This window comes from Pinus tabuliformis, chromosome 8 (genome assembly GCF_031772625.1).
Source record: "Pinus tabuliformis cultivar Carrire ecotype Pingquan chromosome 8, CPIR1, whole genome shotgun sequence".
Lineage (NCBI taxonomy): Eukaryota > Viridiplantae > Streptophyta > Pinopsida > Pinales > Pinaceae > Pinus > Pinus tabuliformis.
In genome coordinates this window covers 1001695978-1001715189 of record NC_142294.1, presented here as the reverse complement: position 1 = coordinate 1001715189, position 19212 = coordinate 1001695978, and the positions used below count along the sequence as shown (strand labels likewise).

General features: G+C 38.1%; 2 protein-coding genes across 2 annotated transcripts in view; one reads left to right on the top strand and one right to left on the bottom strand.

Annotated features, from left to right (window-relative positions):
- Positions 1–19212, bottom strand: part of LOC149238768 (Pentatricopeptide repeat (PPR) superfamily protein) — a 406793-nt gene that overhangs the window by 25684 nt on the left and 361897 nt on the right. The window lies entirely within an intron of this gene.
- Positions 357–3776, top strand: LOC149238770 (uncharacterized). Its single transcript, XM_089367035.1, has 2 exons — positions 357–2856; positions 2988–3776. The coding sequence occupies exon 1, from the start codon at positions 923–925 to the stop codon at positions 2609–2611; it is 1689 nt and encodes a 562-aa protein (XP_089223161.1). The 5' UTR covers positions 357–922; the 3' UTR covers positions 2612–2856; positions 2988–3776.

The window sequence follows — 19212 nt, the reverse complement described above, 5'->3', positions numbered from 1 at the left end:
CAGGCACATCTCTGTAGCATTTTGGACAATTATCTTATGTGAAAATATTTGCAGCCTCCCTGACTAGTAAAGCCTATTTAAAGGAGGTTGAAGGTCTGGATATTTTGGGCATATCACTTACATCTTTAGGATCTGATCTTCAATACAAAACTGTGCAAGAGGAAGTTTGTAATGGTCGAGGTCTTTTAGAATCTAAACCAGTGTTGCACACATCGCGATAAAATCGCGATAAAATCGGAAAATCGCGATTTTTTAAATTTGCCGATTCAAAGCGCGATTTTTATCGAAAAAATCGCCCATTTTTTTTATAGCGATTTTTATCGAAAAAATCGCGATTTTTTCGATAAAATCGCGATTTTTTCGGTTAAAATCGCGGGGGGCGCGGGCAGCGGGGTTTTATATGGAAAAAACGATTTTTTTTTTATTCATTCAGCAGTCCGCCGCGGAGGAGAAGGAGAAGAAGGGAGGGAGAGGGTTGCCGTCGGTTGTGGGAGCGAATCGAAGCGATTTTAGGAGGAATCCAAGCCAAGATCGCCAATTTGTCCATAAACCAGGTATGTAGATTAATTTTTTTTTGTTTTGGTTCAATAAAAACTTTGTTTTTCATTGTTTTTAAAGAATTTTTGGAAATTTTTCATTGATTTGGGATGGGTTATTTGTTATGACTATGAGAACCAATTTTTGATTTTTATTTTCTCATTTTCTTTAAACATTGTTTATTTTTTTTTATTTTTCATTGTTTTTTGGCATTTGGTTGGGTGACTTGGGTTTAGAAATTGGGATTTTGGAAATAATTAGCTTGTAATTTTGCAAATGCTAAATTGTAATTTGTATTTACTATTATCATTTATGTAATCCTAAATTCCTATTTCCTAATCCTTATTTTTCCATAGGTTTGCAAATTCAAAATTCAAAAACAAACATGCCAAGGAAATTGGATCCTTTCTGGGAATATGGTGACCCTAAAACTCCGAATGATAGACAAAACTTGTATTGCAAGTTGTGTGGAAAGGAAATATTCGGGGGGGTGTACAGGTTGAAGTTCCACCTTGCACAAATCCCTGGACGTGATGTGGGGCCCTGTCTAAAGACAAATGCTGAAATTATCCAAAAAGCCATGAGAGCATTGGGAGAATTAGAGCACACTAGAGACGCCAAAGAAGAACTCAAAAGGCAACTAAAAAGGTCAGTTGAAGGAAGTGGGCCAAGTGGCACAGGTTCTACTGCAGCGTCAGTCAATCCGTTTGCTGCATCATCATATTTTGTTCCTCGAACCACACCTGGTTCACAACCAACTATCGGTTCAATGATGAAAAGAACTGAAAAAGAAAAAGCTGACAAGTTGATGACAAAATTTCTCCTCTGGAGTGATATTCCTTTCAGCATTATAAGGAATAATCCATTTTTCCAACCTACTCTTGATGCTGTTGCCAGTGTTGGCCCGGGGTACAAACTCCCTTCTCTTCATGATTTCAGAGGCCGGCTTCTTCAAGATGAAAAGCGTGACTGCACCCAAAGATTGGAGGATTTTAGGGCATCATGGGCACAAACAGGATGCACTGTTATGTCAGATGGTTGGACTGACCAAAAGGGGAGAACCCTTATAAACTTCTTGGTTAGTTGTCCCTTGGGGACTATGTTTATCAAATCTGTTGATGCAACTCATCAAATCAAAGATGCAAAAAATTTATGTGATTTCCTGGATGTGTTTATTTTGGAGGTGGGTGCAGAAAATGTTGTCCAAGTCATAACGGACAACGCTGCAAATTATGTTGCTGCTGGTAGAATGCTTATGGACAGGCATCCTACTTTATTTTGGACACCTTGTGCTGCCCATTGTATTGATTTGATGTTAGAGGACATAGGGAAAATTCCCTTTGTCAAAGAGGCTGTTGACTCATCAAAAACCATCACAAAATTTATTTACAATCACACATCTGTGCTTAGCTTGATGAGAAAATGCACCAACAACAAAGAGTTGGTGCGCCCCGCCATTACACGGTTTGCGACGAGTTTCATATCTCTTCAATCCCTCTTGAATTCTATGTGGGATTTGAAGAGAATGTTTGTTTCAGAGGAGTGGCGTTCTTCGCCAATGAGCCGCAAACCAGAAGGAGAGGCCGTCTGCAGACTTGTTTCATACCAAGAAGACTTCTGGGCGGGAGTGCAGGAGGTGTGCGCTGTCACTGAACCTTTGGTAAAGGTTCTTCGGTTGGTAGATGGTGAGAAGCCCGCAATGGGCTATTTGTATGAAGCCATGGACAGGGCCAAAGAAGCCATTCGGTCCTACTATGATGACAAGGGAGATGATGGGTTCCAGAGACAACTCCTTCTATGGAAGGTCATTGATGAGCGATGGAACAACACACTCCATCGTCCCATTCATGCTGCTGGGCTTTTCCTGAACCCTGCATTTTCTTATGCATGTGGGTTTAATTTTGATGTTGAGGTCGTGGAAGGATTATTAACCTGTGTCCAGAAGATGGTGAGATCTTCAGAAGAACGTATGGAGATCTCTAGACAAATTGAGCAATATAAGTTGTCAGGTGGCTTATTTGGCTTTGATATGGCTGTCATTGATAGGACGGTTAAAATGCCAGGTATTTTTTAGTTTGTAGTATGTACTTTGTAACTTTGTTTCAAATTTCATTGTTTCTTCAAATTCCATTTTTTTCTTATGTTTATTTAAAATTTTATTTGTAATTTTGTTGTAGACGCATGGTGGAAGATGTATGGTGGCAGAGTACCCCTTTTGCAAAATCTTGCCATACGCATCCTCAGCCAAACATGCAGCTCCTCGGGATGTGAGCGCAATTGGAGTGTATTTGAAAAAATACACAACAAGAAGCGCAATAGGTTAACACTTAAACATTTAAAATATTGCAAATTTCCAAATAAATTTTTGAATTCATTAAAGTTTTAAACAATATTTTTTTTATAATATTAATTATTAATTATTAATTTATTATTTCATGAACTTTGTACAGGTTGGAGTCCCATAGACTTAATGACATGGTCTATGTCTACTACAATCTTCGATTGTGGGTGAAACAACTAGAGAAGACACCTGATACGGAAGCCATCTCATTGGATGGGATTGACACCACTGCTGAATGGAGGGTTGAGACCGAGAGGCCTCTCATGGATCCCACTGAGGATTGGTTAGTGCAGGATGAGGGGGAGGAGGAGGGGGAGGAGGAGGAGGAGGAGGAGCAGGAGCAGGAGCAGGAGCAGGAGCAGGAGGAGGAGGAGTTGGAGGAGCAGGAGGAGGAGGTGACACCGCCTACCCGGGCTACCCGGGCTACCACTACCACCAGTAGAGGACGTGGTCTCCGTCCACCTCAGCCTCCTATAGCTGCTACTACTAGTTCTTCAGCTTCTAGAGCACGTCAGACTCCACTGCCATTTCCACCACCACAGGCACCAGCTTCTACATCTAGAGGGAAAGAGAAAGTTGTGCCATTTTCTCGCAAGAGGGGCAGAGGAAATCAATAGGATTAGACTTTCATTTTATTGTATATGACATTATGACATGATGAGATACATTATCATATTTTTTGTTGATATTTTGAGGCTGAGTTGGACTTGGGACTCAGGACTTACTATTCAGGACATGATTCAATGTTATGTGTGATTTTAGCGCTAGAAATGATATTAAACATCTTATATATTAGTTTTTTTATCATATTTATGTGTCAATGTATTTATTTTATGTTGTAGATGGTTTAGATATTAAAAAAATTGAAAAAAATTGAAAAAAAATGAATATTTTTGTGCCAAACGATTTTTTCCCGCTTTTTTCCGATTTTTTCCCGATTTTAACGATTTTTTCCGCTTTTTTCCCGGCGCCGATTAAATCCCGATCGCGATGTGTGCAACACTGATCTATACATCTGAATTCACTTGCTATCAATAGAACTGGTCATGATTCTCGGTCTCCCTTTTAGAGAAAAATAGTGGCATCTTCAGAGATCTGGAGCAAAGTTTGTAACTAATTCAGGGCACGTTAACAGAGATTTATGTGCAGACTACAGAACAATTGAGCATAGGTTTAAATTATATCCTTTTCTTTCCTAAACGCAGAAGGTATTAGACTATTAGTTGAGTGACTAGAAACAGTTTTAACTTTTCATTGTTCAGTATGTAGCCTTAATGCCACCGAAAATTAGAGTGATCCACCAATAATACGAAACTTAAGCCCTGATTTGGTGCTTCAGTAGAGAACAGAGAAATTCACTTCTTATTTTTGGAATTCGAGCTAACAAAAATTGAGCCCTAACTTCAGAGTTCAACGTCGAAAGCTTGGGACAGACCTTCCTTCATCGTTCAAATGCTATTTTGGTAGACCTATAATCAACCAAACAACAAGAATGAAGCCCTAACCCTTCAAAAATTCCTTCATTTTGCTTCTGTAGGGTGATCAAACAATTCAAATGATAATTCGTTAATATCTTCACATCTTTTTATATTTTCATCAAGATACATCACATCTCAATTTATATTCTAATTTCTAAGTAGGAGCAAAGGATTTTTTTTCATTTCTTTTTTTATCATTATGTTTTGAGTGTTCACTGTTCACTGTGTTTTAAAAAAAAATTGAAACTGTTTTTGTAAAAAAAAAAAATTGAAACAGTTTTTGTTTATAATTTTTTACTGTATTAAAATTTAATTTCTATTTTAATTTTTTTCTTGTAAATTAAAAAAAAATCAGTGTTCAAAACTTGAAAACTTCAATGTGTGTGGCATGTGTTGTAGCTATAATGTTTCTAAATTTTTTTTATTTTCATTTCAGGTTGCAACCTACAGGCTGCAACTTACATTTTGACTTGTCATTCAACTTACAACTTACAAAGTTACAACTATGAGTCAGAGTCAAACTTCTTCTGGGAACAGTGAGAACAGTGACAGTAGCTACCACTGTAGTGAGCCACATGATGCACAAGAAGAAGTTGAAAGCGGTCACAGGGGGGCAAGATACCAGAATAGGCATGGTGTAGATTCTGGAGGCCCACCAAGAGAGATGTAAAGATTTGCAAAGGGGACATTTAATCCTCTAAAACCACTTTTAATCTATGCAACTAGACTGCCGAAAAAGAATCCAAAAGTTGGTGGTGGCTCACGTGATTGGGTCTGCAATATTTGTGGGCATCACTTTGTTAGCAGTTATACCAGGGTGAAGCAACACATTTTGGCTATTACAGGCAGAGTTGCGGGGGAGCGCCCCCCCCTCCATCCCCCTCGAACCCGCTCCCAATCCGCGCTGCGGGCGGGAGCGGGTCGGGAGCGCGCTCCCGATAAAAAATTTGCACTCCCTACCAAAACAGGGAGCGACCTCAAGGGTGTTGCTCCCAAAACGAAAATTAAAGCCCGGGAGCAATTGCTCCCGAGCTTTTAATTTTCGCTTCGGGGGTGACGCGCACGCCGCCGGGAGCGAACAGCGCGAAAAAAGTCGTGGACGCCACAAAAAATTAATTTTAATTTTTTTTTTTGTTTTAAAAGGGCTTGGGGGGCATTTTTTATTTCATTATGACTTGAATGAGTTGAGGAGAGCCAAGAAGATTGTGCAAAGGAGCGAGGAGAAGCGAGGAGCGAGCACTGAGGAGCAAGGAGCAAGCTTGCAAAGAGGTAAGTAACTTAGTAACTTAGTAGTTTAAACATTAGTTACTTAGTAATTTAGTAATTTAGTTTAGTTTAGTTAGTAATTTAGTAAATATATAACTTATTTAGTAAATGAATCTTGAATCTAAATAAATTAAATTAATTAATCTAAATAAATTAAATTAATTTTCTCATTCCCATTCCCATTAAATTTTGCAGATTCAAAAGCCTACAAATATCAAACATCATGGACTTGGTTATATTTCTTGGCATTTCCTTCTTCTTGGTCTCTTTTCTGGTTATTATGGTGTTGGAGAGTAGGAAACGGAGGGGCCAAAATGAAGAGGGGGATGAAGAAGCTAGAGAAAGTGGATTTGATGAAAACCCCGATGAGGAGCTGGAGGAGGGTGAACATGACTCAAAAAATTAAACAAGACCAAACCGCATTGTAGAAATATGTTAACAGGCCTGAAGCAGGGAGAGGGGGTGGAACCACTAAATTTCATTGCCCCCATTGCAACAATAATTGCACAGGTTCATACGCCCGTGCCAGAAAACACCTCTGCGGGAAAAGGCCATGGGATGCAGATAAACAAATAGGAATCAAAACTTGTGTAGCTGTGTCAACAGCAGATAGAGCAAAATACATAAGGGAAGAGGAGGAAGCCCAATACAAATCTAAAAAATCAAGGGGTTTCTTTAAACCAAGCTCACAATGACCAGCATAAAGAACTCCTTCAACATCCTCCCAAAGCAGTGGATATGGAGGCATAGGGTCACCAGCTTTAAGGCGTAGAACCATATCAGATTTCCTTGATGAGGGGTGTAGGAATGATGTGGATTCAAAAGTTTACAAGTTTCTCTATGCATGTGGGATACCATTCAATGTTCTTCGCTCACCTTATTGGCACGAAATGGTTTCTGCCATAAATGATGCCCCTAAAGGATACAAGAGCCCTGGGTATGACAAGGCAAGAACTGTTGGACTTGATCATGAAAAAGCAAAAATATCACATTCTTTGAATAGAATGACAAGTTTTTGGACTGAACATGGGGTGCCCATTGTATCTGATTGATGGAAAAATGTAAAAGGCAAGCCATTGATAAGTGTTATTGATGTGTTTATTAGTGGTGCCATTTTTCTAAATGCATATGATTACTCAGACAAGTTAAAGACCGCCATCAACATTGCAAAAGCATTACTTGAAACAATTGACCATATTGGGCCGTACAATGTCATCCAAGTCATCACTGATAATGCTCCTAATTGTAAGGCAGCGGGAGCAATTATTGAGGATAAATACCCCAACATATTTTGGTCTGGGTGTTTGGTTCACACATTGAACCTTTTGATGCATGATGTTGTTCAGAACAAAAATGAACAATACAAATGGATTGGTGATTTGTACAAGAAAGGCAAACAAACGATAAAATTACTTACAAATCATAGCAATACCCATGGCCTTTTCCGCAGTCACTCAAGATTGGAGTTGTTGAAGATTGCGAAGACTAGATTTGATAGCTATTACCTCACCTTCAAATGCCTTTTGAAGGTAAGAGAGTCATTAGCTAGCATGGTATCAAGTCCACACTGGCAGCTATTAAAGGAAAGGGCTACAAATGCCGCTGACAGGCGAGGTTTTGAACTAGTGGAGGAAGTCGCTCTTGATGGTATGCTTTGGTCAAGTGTGAGGCAAGTATTGGATTTCACCAAGCCCATTTATCACATGATTCGGTTTGCAGATACAGATAAACCAGTGATTGGCGAGGTGTATGAGCAGATGGATACCATGTTGGGGCAAATAAAAGATATTGTTCATAACAAAGATCCCGACTTGTACAAACTAATTCACGATTGTGTGTGTGTATGGTGGAATAAACTTAATATTCCACTACATTGCTTGGTGTATGTCCTTATGCCAAAATACTACTCTACATCTTGGTTGGGCCAACTTGCACCAGGGGGTGGGATTAGGACCAAACCCCATTTAGATGTAGAGGTAACTAGAGGATATTTGGATGCATTAGAAAAGTTGATACCTGACAGGGAGGAATGTGCAGCTGTGCGCCATGAAATAGGCAGATACTTTAGTGGCACTGGTTTGTTTGATACCTTCCATGCAATGGAAGACAGAGACAGATTTGATTCTCTCACATGGTGGGAAACATATGGCGGCCAAGGACTTTTGCCAAAATTGGCAAAAAAAGTTCTATCACAGGTTGTAAATACTTCTTCTGCAGGGAGGTGTTGGAGCACCTACAGCTTCATACATAATGTGAAAAGAAACAGACTCAATGAAAACCGGGCAGAAAGCTTGGTTTATGTGCTCTACAACTTCAGGTTGTTGAGTCATTACTATGATCAGGGTTATGAGGATCCCACATATAAAATTTGGGACAACCACCCAGAGGATGACAATTTGGAGGATGGCACTATACATCTTGAAGAACTGGAAGAGGAACTTATAAGGGATGAAGATGAAGCATCTGTAGCAGCCATGCCACCTCCACCATCTAGTAGCAGTGCTCAAGTTCCGAGTCTTGTTCCTTTGTTGTCGCCACCTCCATCTACACCCTCATGTGGACGGCATGTGCCTTCTAGTTTTGGTCGTCGGTCTGTGCAGGAGATTCCTAGAATACCACCACGACCTGCTCATACAGGAGACTCTTGTGGCAAGGGCCACATGTAGATTTACAGTTTACTTGTCTTTTCTAGTTTCTATTAGTTTTCATAACTGTTGAGTCTTGAGTCCTTGACTCTTGACTCTTTCATATCATAATGATATTTTTTGTAAACAATATATCACTGTGACAATGAAAGTTTGAAGTTTGAATTTGGCAATTATAGCTCATTGGTAATGATTGTGAATTATGAATATGATGCTTCATGAAAGACTAAAGTTGTTTCATTTCACTTCATTATTCATAATTCATTTTATAACATTTCATTTCATGTTAACAGTTAGAACTTAGAAATATCTAAGATATTATTTCTTGTAATGGTTAAACTTAGCTTACAAGTACAACTTTGGTGATCAATGATGATAACTGTTATATATTGAATTTTCAATTTTGAAAGCTTGAAGTTGAAACTTTAAGATTGAATTTGATGAATCATGATTTACAAGACTCAATATGTTGCAGTTGTAATATGTATGTTACTAACTTGTGGACATGGTTGATGAAGATTATAACTTGTAGATGATTGATGTGATATGGTTCAATGATCAATCTATGTTTTTTTATGTTTTTTTATATATAATTCATCATTCTACATGTTTTTGTTGACATATATGTATCAAAAATAAAAAAATAAAAAAAAAAGATATATATTTTTAAAAAATCACTCTGGGATTCGCTCCCAAACCAGGAGCTTCTGAAAATGTCGCTCCCGCTCCCGTTTTCGCTCCCACTACCCGCTTTCGCTCCCGCTCCCAAGTAACACTAATTACAAGTAAAGGAGTGAATATGTGTCCCCCAAAGAACCTGGATTCAGCTCAAAGAGAGCAACTTTGGAGGCTAGAAAGGGCAGCGACTAGAAAAGGATTGTTCTCTAGTAGACATGTTGATCCATCCACAAATATTCCTCCATCCAGTGCTTCATCAAAAAAGACAAAGGTTTCCACTGGTGCATCTTGTTCTTCTGCAGTGGGTGGTACTGGTACAGTGTTTGGGATGTACAACATTCTAGATCGAGATGACACAGATGATGCAATTGGTAAATTTCTTTTTGCCAACGGGATTCCCTTCCATGTTGTTCGTTCTCCTTATTACAAGGAAATGGTCCAAGCAATTACAAAAATAGGACCTTCATATGTACCACCCGGAGAACATAAACTACGAACAACAATTTTGGATAGACAAGTGTCCAAAATTAATGTGCAAAAAGAGAAAATGAGACAAACATGGTTGAGGTTTGGTTGCTCTATTGTTATGGATGGATGGACTGACATCCAAAAACGCCCACTAATCAACATCATAGTGACATCTTCAGAAGGTCCATTCTTTCTTAAAGCTGTTGACTGTTCTGGAAAGCACAAGGATGCATCTTTCCAATTTGAGATTCTTCGAGAAGCTATAGAGAATGTTGGGCCTGATAGTGTGGTGCAGGTTGTGATAGATGCAGCAGCAGTTTGTAGATCAGTTGGGTTATTGATTCAGAACAAGTATCAACAAATTTTTTGGACTCCTTGTTGTATGCATGCACTCAATAATGCACTGAAGGACATTGGCAAGATTCAGTGGATATCAGACTTGGTGTCAGTGGCAAGAGATGTGCAGATGTTTATCTGCAACCACCACACCCTCCTTGGCTATGTACAGGGCTCACACGAGGAAGGAATTCCTCAAGCCCATTGATACTATATATGTTAGCTATTTTCTCTTATTGGAGAGGATGATAGAGGTACACGCGCCTCTACAATCCTTGGTTGTGAGTTCAGAGTGGGGAAGGTGGTCAGAATCAAAGACAGAAACTGGGAAGAAGGTCAGGCTTCAGGTGTTGGACAATGATTGGTGGGCAGATTGTTCTTATTTGGTGTCATTCTTGGGCCCTATTGTGGAGGTCATTCGTTACACTGATTCAGATGCTCCTAGTCTTGGAGAAATCTATGAGACTTTTGATAGCATGTTGGGTCGTGTGAAGGTAGCCATTCAGCAGAGGGAGCCCTCATTAGAGTTCTATACTTCCCAGATTCGACCCATCATTCAGCGTAGGTGGGATCGCATGAACACACCTTTGCACATGGCAGCATATGCATTAAACCCAAAATGGTATGTTGAGAGACCTGGGAGGGTGCCTCCTATTGATGATCCAGAGGTAAAGAAAGGCTTCCTAGATGCAATTGCAAAGATGTACAGTGAGGAGGAGGGGTCAAAATTTCGAAGACAGTTTGTTCAGTTTGCATCTCTTAGTGGCCCCTTCAACACACGTGGTGCTCGGGCAGATCGCATAGATCTAGCCCAAGATGACCCGATTGGTTGGTGGAGGATGCATGGGGATGGTGCTCCAGAGCTCAAAGATCTAGCCATGCGTTTGTTGTCTCAGATTGCTAGTTCTTCTGCAGCAAAGGTCCACATATAGCTTCATCCACTCTATCAAGAGGAACAAGCTTACCTCTAGAAGAGCGGAGAAGTTAGTTGTTATGCACAGTGCCCTACGTCTTGAGCATAGGAAGACACCTGAGTATTTGAAGGGACCAGCAACACGATGGGATGTTGATCCAAAGGATGATGCACAGGTAGATATGGAGGAGAGACTTGATGAGAGATAGATGGGGTTGGTTGGTGTGCCACTTAGCATGTTTGAGAATGCTAATGATTCAGATTCAGATGGTGATATGGTTGATCCTGATTTATTCATGCAGCAGCTAGATGCAGAGACTAGCGGGGCATTACCTTGAGGCTTGAGCATTACCTTGGGGCATTACCTTGAGGCATATTTTGCATTATGCTCGTTTATCTTTTGATATGTTGATGTTCTTATCGTTTGTGCTATCAGTTATTCAGATTCTCACTCTATAAAATTTTGACTCTTGATGTATCAAACTTGACTTTAATCTTTTATAATTCTATAAAATTTGGACTCTTGATGTATGATGTATCAGACTTTACTTTTATAATTTTATGTCAATATTGAATATTCACTGTTCAATATTCAATGTTCATAGTAGGAAGTGGAACATCAATATGGTTTAAACTTTAAACTTTAATCATAATGTATGATTATAAAATAGAATTTTAAATTTATTATTTTATATGATATTAGAAATTTAGATAATGATATTCATATCAATGATCATGCTTTCCAGCTTTTCAATTCAAACCAAATTGTCATAGTGGACTAAATTAATAAATTATATTTTATATTTATAAGTTTTTAAGACCCTAACGCTCCCCCACGTTTCCTAAAAAATGGTGGGGAGCTTTTGCATCGACCGCTCCCGCGCCCCCTCGCTCCCTTGTCCCGGAACCTTGGTGGAACATTGTATTTTCGGAGATATGATCTGAGGAAGTTAGGGTTTTTTCAAGCTTCATAATTTCATCTCAAACAGGTCATCGTGGAATTTTAGCTATAATTTTGTTTCTACGAAGGTTCAGACTCTACAATTAAAACCCATTTGAGCTGAAATCGTGGTGAAGCTCTAGTCTGAATTTCAAATCTTGTCTCGCTATATTGCCAGAGATATAATCTGAGGAAGTTAGGGTTTTTGCAAACTCCCGAATTACATTCTAAACAGGGGACTTAGGGAAAAGTGTCATAACTTTCTCTCTGAGCATCAGATTGAAATTTCGTAAGAAGCTACAGAAGTAGGACGGACTGTACTTTTCTGTGTACCGGTTTCAGGTCCGAATGTCGAAATAGTGACACGTGGCACATCGTACAAGTTCACTCTACTGAAACATTATATAATCAGGTCATCTTAGGAGATTGGGCATAACTCTTTCTTGGAGAATCAAATTTTGATCAAACTTGCGGGGTTAGAAAGAGGACTCAGAGGACTGCTGCAGGCGAAAATTTCAGAACTTGGAGATCTGAAAATACAGAGTTACAGTTGTTTCAAGATCGAGCTCCTAAAATGAAGAAAAGGCGATATAAGGAAATTTGATGGAAAGGATCCAGTAAATTGGATACTACAGATAGAGCAATATTTTGATCTACATGAAGTGCAACTGTTACGAAAGGTACGTATTGCATCTTCATATTTAGAACTAGATCAATTTTTATGGTATAAAGAGCTTTTTTTTCGTAAACCACTTGTTACGTGGTCAATTTTCACCGAGGAAATGATAGCACATTATGAGGATACAAAGAGAAACACCTTCTTTAGCCAATTGATAAATCTCAAACAAAAGTGTTCAATGGAAGAGCACATTGAGGATTTTCAAAAATTGTATATAAGGGAAAATGATATTCCAGAGAAGCAGAGGATTGATGTCTGCATAGGGACTTTAAAAGATAATATTCAACATGAGGTTCGTCTTTGAGAACCTGATTCATTGGAGAATGCACAGGTTGGCAAGAAAAGTGGAAAGAAAAATTATGGCAACAAGGAAGTCTACTCCTCACAACTATAAAGATGGAAGTGTTGTTTCTCCTAGCCTTCCAGAACCTACAAGATTGACACCACAACAATTGGAAGAAAAACGAGAAAAAAGGTTTTGGTACAATTGTGATAACAAATATATTAAAGGTCATAAGTGTGCTGAGAAGAAATTATTTTACATTGATTGTGAAGAGAAGGAAGAAAATGATCAAAAAACATCAAAAGAAGAGGATATACACCAGGAATCAACCCCAGAGAAAGAAGAAATGAATTCGACCATATCTTGTAAAGCATTGGCAAGAATTACCACTCCTCAAACTCACAAGATAGAAGGAAATATCAAGAAGAAAAAGGTTCAAGAAGTGAAAGATCACATCGAGAAAGAAGAAATGAATCCGACCATATCTTGTAATGCATTGGCCAGAATTACCACTCCTCAAACTATCAAGATAGAAGGACATATCAAGAAGAAAAATGTTCAAGAAGTGAAAGATCACATCAAGCATCAAGAAATGAATCCAACCATATCTTGTAATGCATTGGAAGAAATTATGACTCAAACTCTCAAGATAGAAGGACTTATCAAGAAGAAAAAGATTCAAGCAGTGAAAAATCACATCGAGCATCAACAACAAGTTCTCCAACTTTTAAATGATAACACCACTTTGGTGTAGAATCGAATGAAACAACAAGCAGATCAACATCACAGTGAAAGAAGTTTTGATGTAGGCGATTGGGTATTTTTACGGCTACATCTCGAGCAAGCTATTTATGAGAAGGAAATGTTGGCAATACTAAATGCACTTAAGAAATGGCAACCTTACCTAATGGGAAGACACTTAAAGGTAAAAATGGATCATGATCGTCTTAAATACTTTTTAGAACAAAGATTATCTTTAGAAGAACAGAAAAAATGGGTCACAAATATGTTGGTTTATGAATTTGAAATCATCTACAAAAAATGGAAGAAAAATGTTGTTGCAGATGCACTTTCAAGAAAGGATGAGGATGTGAAAGCATGGCTTTGTGTTATTTCTATTATCCAACCAAATTGGATAAACGAAGCAAGGGATGAATGGAAGAATGACGAAGAAGTGTGGCCACTCATTCAAAAGTTGCAGAAGATCCCAGTTTAAATAATATTGCCAGAACTTGACGAGGAAGGAAAAATCGTATTGGAGCGTGGAGCAGTCACAGAAACAAGAACCCAAGAGCTACGAAATCGATCAATTTCAGAGTATCTTATCAAGTGGAAGAACTTATCCGCTGAAAATTCCACATGGGAAGACAAGAATTTTATACAGAAGCATCAAGAACTACTCAAGCGTTGAGGACAACACTTTTTTAAGGAGAGGAGCATGTTAGGTCCCTATACTACTAATGTAACCCATTATTGTTATTAGTACAACCCCCTTATTATATTGTTGTGCCCATGTAGTCCCAGTATTGTAATTATTGTACCCCATAGAAGCCCAATATTGTTATTATTGTGCCCTTACATTATTACTGTTATGTCGGCTTTGATTATATTATGACCCTTTAGACTCCTATATATAGAAAGGAGGTCTTGTCAATTGTATCATCCAAGAATTGTTCATTTGTGTAATGTAAAGGAAATTGCCCCCTCGAAGAGGCTTATTTCTAAGGCATTTATCCATCTTTTCTATCTTTTTGTGAGTCGGTTTCACAACAAAGATTATGTACCTAAGTAAATAATCGTAGTACTAGAAGGAAATCAAAAAATTTCCACGCACCTAATAAGGGAAAGTCAAACCAAAAAAATTCCCTATCGACATCCGAATCATGAGAGTAGACAACTCAGCCAAGCTACGTATTGAGACCATTCAGAACGAAAACAACAAACTGATGTTTCAAAGAATATTGATGTAACCTCAATCTAGTCCTATGATGACGATTCGTTACAAAATTCCAGTAATCAGAATATTCCATAGAAGATTAATCTAGGATGGTCTGATCCCTTTTCAGTGCGATAGTTTTGTTTATCACTTAGAGGATCATATTGTCTTGCTTCGACGAAGATGACAATTCCGAGACAAGAAGACATCCGAAACAGAAAAAAGAGATCAAACCTTTCATTAGTAAGCTTTGAGGGCAAAGCTTTTTGAGGAGGAAGGCAATGTTATGAATAAATATTTAGGAAATAATGTAAATGATAATAGTTAATAATGATTAGTTAATTAGTAATTAGGTGGAAGGGTCATGTCTAAATGAGACATGACTCTCCATGAAGAGGCACCTGCATAGTATATAAGCAAACCTCTCGCTCTCATTTGTATCATCATCTTATTCACACATTTAATATATAATATTTGTATCCTCATGGATATCTTTATATTCCAAGTCTTTTGGTGTTGTCAAAGTAGATGGTGATGGGCTTATTAGTTTCTATTTTGACATCCTCCAATGCTTCTTTCATCCATAGGATTTGTGTACAAAAATTTTGTTGCTGGTATATAATCGGCTTCAGTTGTGGAGAGAGATATAGATGATTGTTTCTTGCTTAGCCAAGATACAAGATAGTCTCCTAAGAACAATCCATTTCCACTAGTGGTCTTTCTATCATCAATGCTCATTGCTTCCTTCCCAATCTACATCAATATATGTTGTCAAAGTAAGATTTGTGCTCCTAGAGTACCATAGTCCAAAGTCAAGAGTCCCCTTCAGATATCTGAATATTCTTTTCACAGCTTGCATGTGTGCTTCCTTAGGGACTAATTGAGTTGATTTTTAAGTGCAATAGAGAAAAGCACTAATTTCCGAGACACTAATAACTACTTCAAATGATATAGATCTTCTTTTAGCAATTCCAGTTTATCATTAAGCAATTACACTTCGGAAATTCAACCATAAAACCAACGTTGTGAACATCGTGATTTCTGTTGAAATACTAAGAGGGGGGCTAATCATTATTTCTCTTTTCTTTTCAATTGGTTTGTTCATTTAGCATTCAGAGTATTAATGACAGAATATAAACAAACATCACATGAACCTGTGCTCAAGATTTGGCTTTGTGTATGAATGTACATACAACAATTTACCAGGTAGGCCCAGAAGGAACTACAATATTCCCCAAGGTTTTTCTAGCAAGCTAGAAGGAAGCAAAGATCCTTGAAATTTGGGCTCCTGTACCAGGGATAATGGGGCAGGGATCAATTCACCCACATGTTTCTCCCTCTAAATAAGGTGAAAATGATGTCTTGGGTGAAACCCAAGCTCCCACAAGAAAAACTAAGCCTTTTTATTAGATTGTTACAAAGATGAGAAACCTTCCAAAGGATCTCAACTAAAACTTCAAGAGGAGTCTTTGACAACATATGAGGTTTTTCAAGTACTAGATTTTTTTCTTGAAAGTCAAAATTAGAAAGTAAGGTAAGTACAATAAGAATGCTCTCAATATTGAAGATGTTAGGTGTCTCTTGGTATTCAAAAGATTATCCTCCAATGGGGAATGAAATTTTGCAAGAGAGATGAGCTACTCTTTTATGCCCATGACTTCGCTAAATGGGAAATCCTCCTCAAATACCCACAGCCTCCTAGGAGATGAACTTTGAAGGTTTGAGAGGTCCTACAAGAAAATGGTTAGAGTTTGAGTGATCTTTTTTCAATGCTCTTGTCACCACCACTCCAACTACGAGGTGCAAAATCAGGAAGAAATTAGTGTAGACAGAACATGTAAAACAAATAAATATCATACAAATAATCTACAAGAAATCAGTCCAAGTGATTGGAGTGAACTCCATCACTTGCTTTAGTTTAGAAAATGCTCTGAAGTAGCTAATATAAAATCAATGAAGCACTATTTGAAAAGATTTAAAATATGAAATGTTTGCTTGTATACAAGCTATGTCCAAATGAATCCCTACAAGAACACTTCTCGATAAGATGAACTATAAAAATCCAAATAACAAATGAGAGTTCTTTTGGAGATGTTTCAAGAGTGGGCTGATCTCCCAAAGACTTCCCCTCACGCTTGATCCAACAAAAATAATTCTTCTACAATACTCTGATCACACATTAGTCCATATAGATTTAGAGAAGCAAATAATGAATTAAAACTTCTAGAAATTTATTTGAAAATAAAATAGAACTTCCAACATCTAGAGTCTACTTCCAAATCAAATGTTAATGCAAGATAGCTTTGCATTAGCAAGTCTACAAGAGTATATGGAAAATGAAATAACTCAAAGCATAAATAGAAGAAATTATACCAATAGCTCACACTGCACCATGCTCCAAAAGAAGAACACCCATGAATAGACCCCCAAAGTCTTTTTATTGCAAATCTTGAAAAGTGTACAAAGTAGTAGCGCTTCTGCGAACACAATAGCTAGTAAACAAATGATACCAAATAAGAGCTTAAAGCTCTACTATATAGAGAGATGGGAGCAAATCCCAATGTAGCATCCAAGTGACAAATGGCCATGGTGAAGATCCCAAAAAATCAAATTCTACGTGGAGAAATGAAGTAGCCACCAATGCAAATCTAATTCCATATGTGGCACATGGATATCCTCAAGCAAAATTGAATCCTCCAAGTGTGAAAATGAGCAAATCCAAGTGTGAACCAATCAAGGAGCTAACTCAAGGAAAATTCCAAGACCAAACCATGTGATGACACCTCATGTAGATGTTTCCAATGAGCCTAATGGAATCTCCTTGGGAAATGTGTGGTCCCTCATTGAGCCAAATTCGATATGGAGATGATGTGCCAAGTGTGAAGAAGAGGAAACATAAGTGGAGACAAACTCTCAAGCATATCTCAATTAGTATCCTCCAAATATCTCACATGTTTATTAACTCCTCAAATAAATTGATTTTCCAAGTCACCATCTCCTACATTAATGCCATGAAATTCAATTTCCATGAGTGGGTCATGTATTTATGATGCAAGGTGCCAAATCATTTTCCACTTGCCCTTTGACTCATTCCTTTGACTTGAGATAATTTCGATGTCATTTTGTCACATGAAGCTATTTATTTCTCTTTATTAAATTTATTTCTGGTTTAATTTATTGCCAAATTTCCCACTAAACTTAGGAAACGTGGGCTTTGAAGATGTAAGACACATTTTTTACCCCTCAAAGTGTGTCATAGTTGAAAGTTGAGGGCAAGAGATGTAATTTTGAACACACAAACCCCATACTTCTCTAGACATCACTTATTAGATATTACATTCAGATTTTATCCAAATTTCCACCCTGTGCGAAATTTTAAAAATTAGAAAAAAAAAAAAAAAAAAAAAAAAAAAAAAAAAAAAAAAAAAAAAACCTAGGCCTAACCAAATTCCACGAAATTTTACGAGTGGTCTAGTATGGTAATATATAATGACTCTAGACACTAGGACTCACCCAAGGTCTCGCCTTCAAGTCGTACTCCGGATTTGGGGTTATGCCTGGAGGAAAAAACTCAATTAATTATTAAGTCTTTGTAAGGAGATAATAATTAACCAAGGGAAAAAAACCTCCCACAGTAAACTCACTTGATGACAAGGTCTCAAGTTACCAAGGCTTATTACATGATTAAAACTCATCATAATCTGAGTACAATAAAATAATATGAGAAGAAGTAGAGCTGGAAAACTCTGGTGATATGATGATCTCTGATGGTACAAGCAACCTTTGGTACATCCTTGACCATGGAGTCTTCAAAAAATCTTCTGGTGCCACTCTAGTGGTCAACACTACCAAAACTTGAGGATCACCAGGGGAGACACGAAGGTAGAATTTTATCTAAACAGAATCCAAAAATAACTCCTCCCTAAAATTTCGCACCAAGCCCTAGAAACCCTCCTTATCGTTAAAGGGATGGGATTTAGATCAGCCTCAAAAGAAAGTTTCCAAGCAGTGAATTTGTCGGATAGAGGCTTCCGGTGAGCAAATCAACAATTTCGTTGAGTAGATTTGGGTGCGTTTGGTTTGCAGCAGTAGATCAGCGTCAAGTGAAAGAGAAAACCACACTAAAGAGGAATTTCCAGATCTTAGAGGGTTTCAAGATCCAATTTCCAAGAGGAGATCCAAGATTTCCAATTGCAGAAGGCCATAACAGTTTTGTCAGTCAATCAGTGTTAGCTTCAGGAGCAACAGATCGTGGGTCAAATTCTGGAAAAGGACTTCTAGAAGGTTGAGCGAGTTGCCCAGTCAAAGTAGCAAGTAGTGCGAGTACCAAAGAAGGGTATTCAGAGGCAAGCGGTAGCAGATTTGTGCATTTCTTGAAGAAGTGTGAGTAGCAGAAGCAGGGCCGCAAGGAGATTCCAGTTTATTTCCCAGTTTTGAGTTTTCGTAGGAATGGCCACAGCAGATCTCAGAGATGAAGATAGACTTGGCAGAGCCTCAATTTTTGGCGTTTGGAAGGCCATAAAACAATTTATGTTAGATTACCATGGTCTAAAGGATTTTATGACTAATGTCATAGCAAAACTAGCAGATCCACAATAGTTGGCTAGCTCCAGATAAGAGATGCCCAAGACAAAAAGGATGCTCTTGGATGGAGTCTAGGATCATTGCATCCTGCATATTGCAAAGAAGGAAAAAGCAAAGGGCGTGTGGGA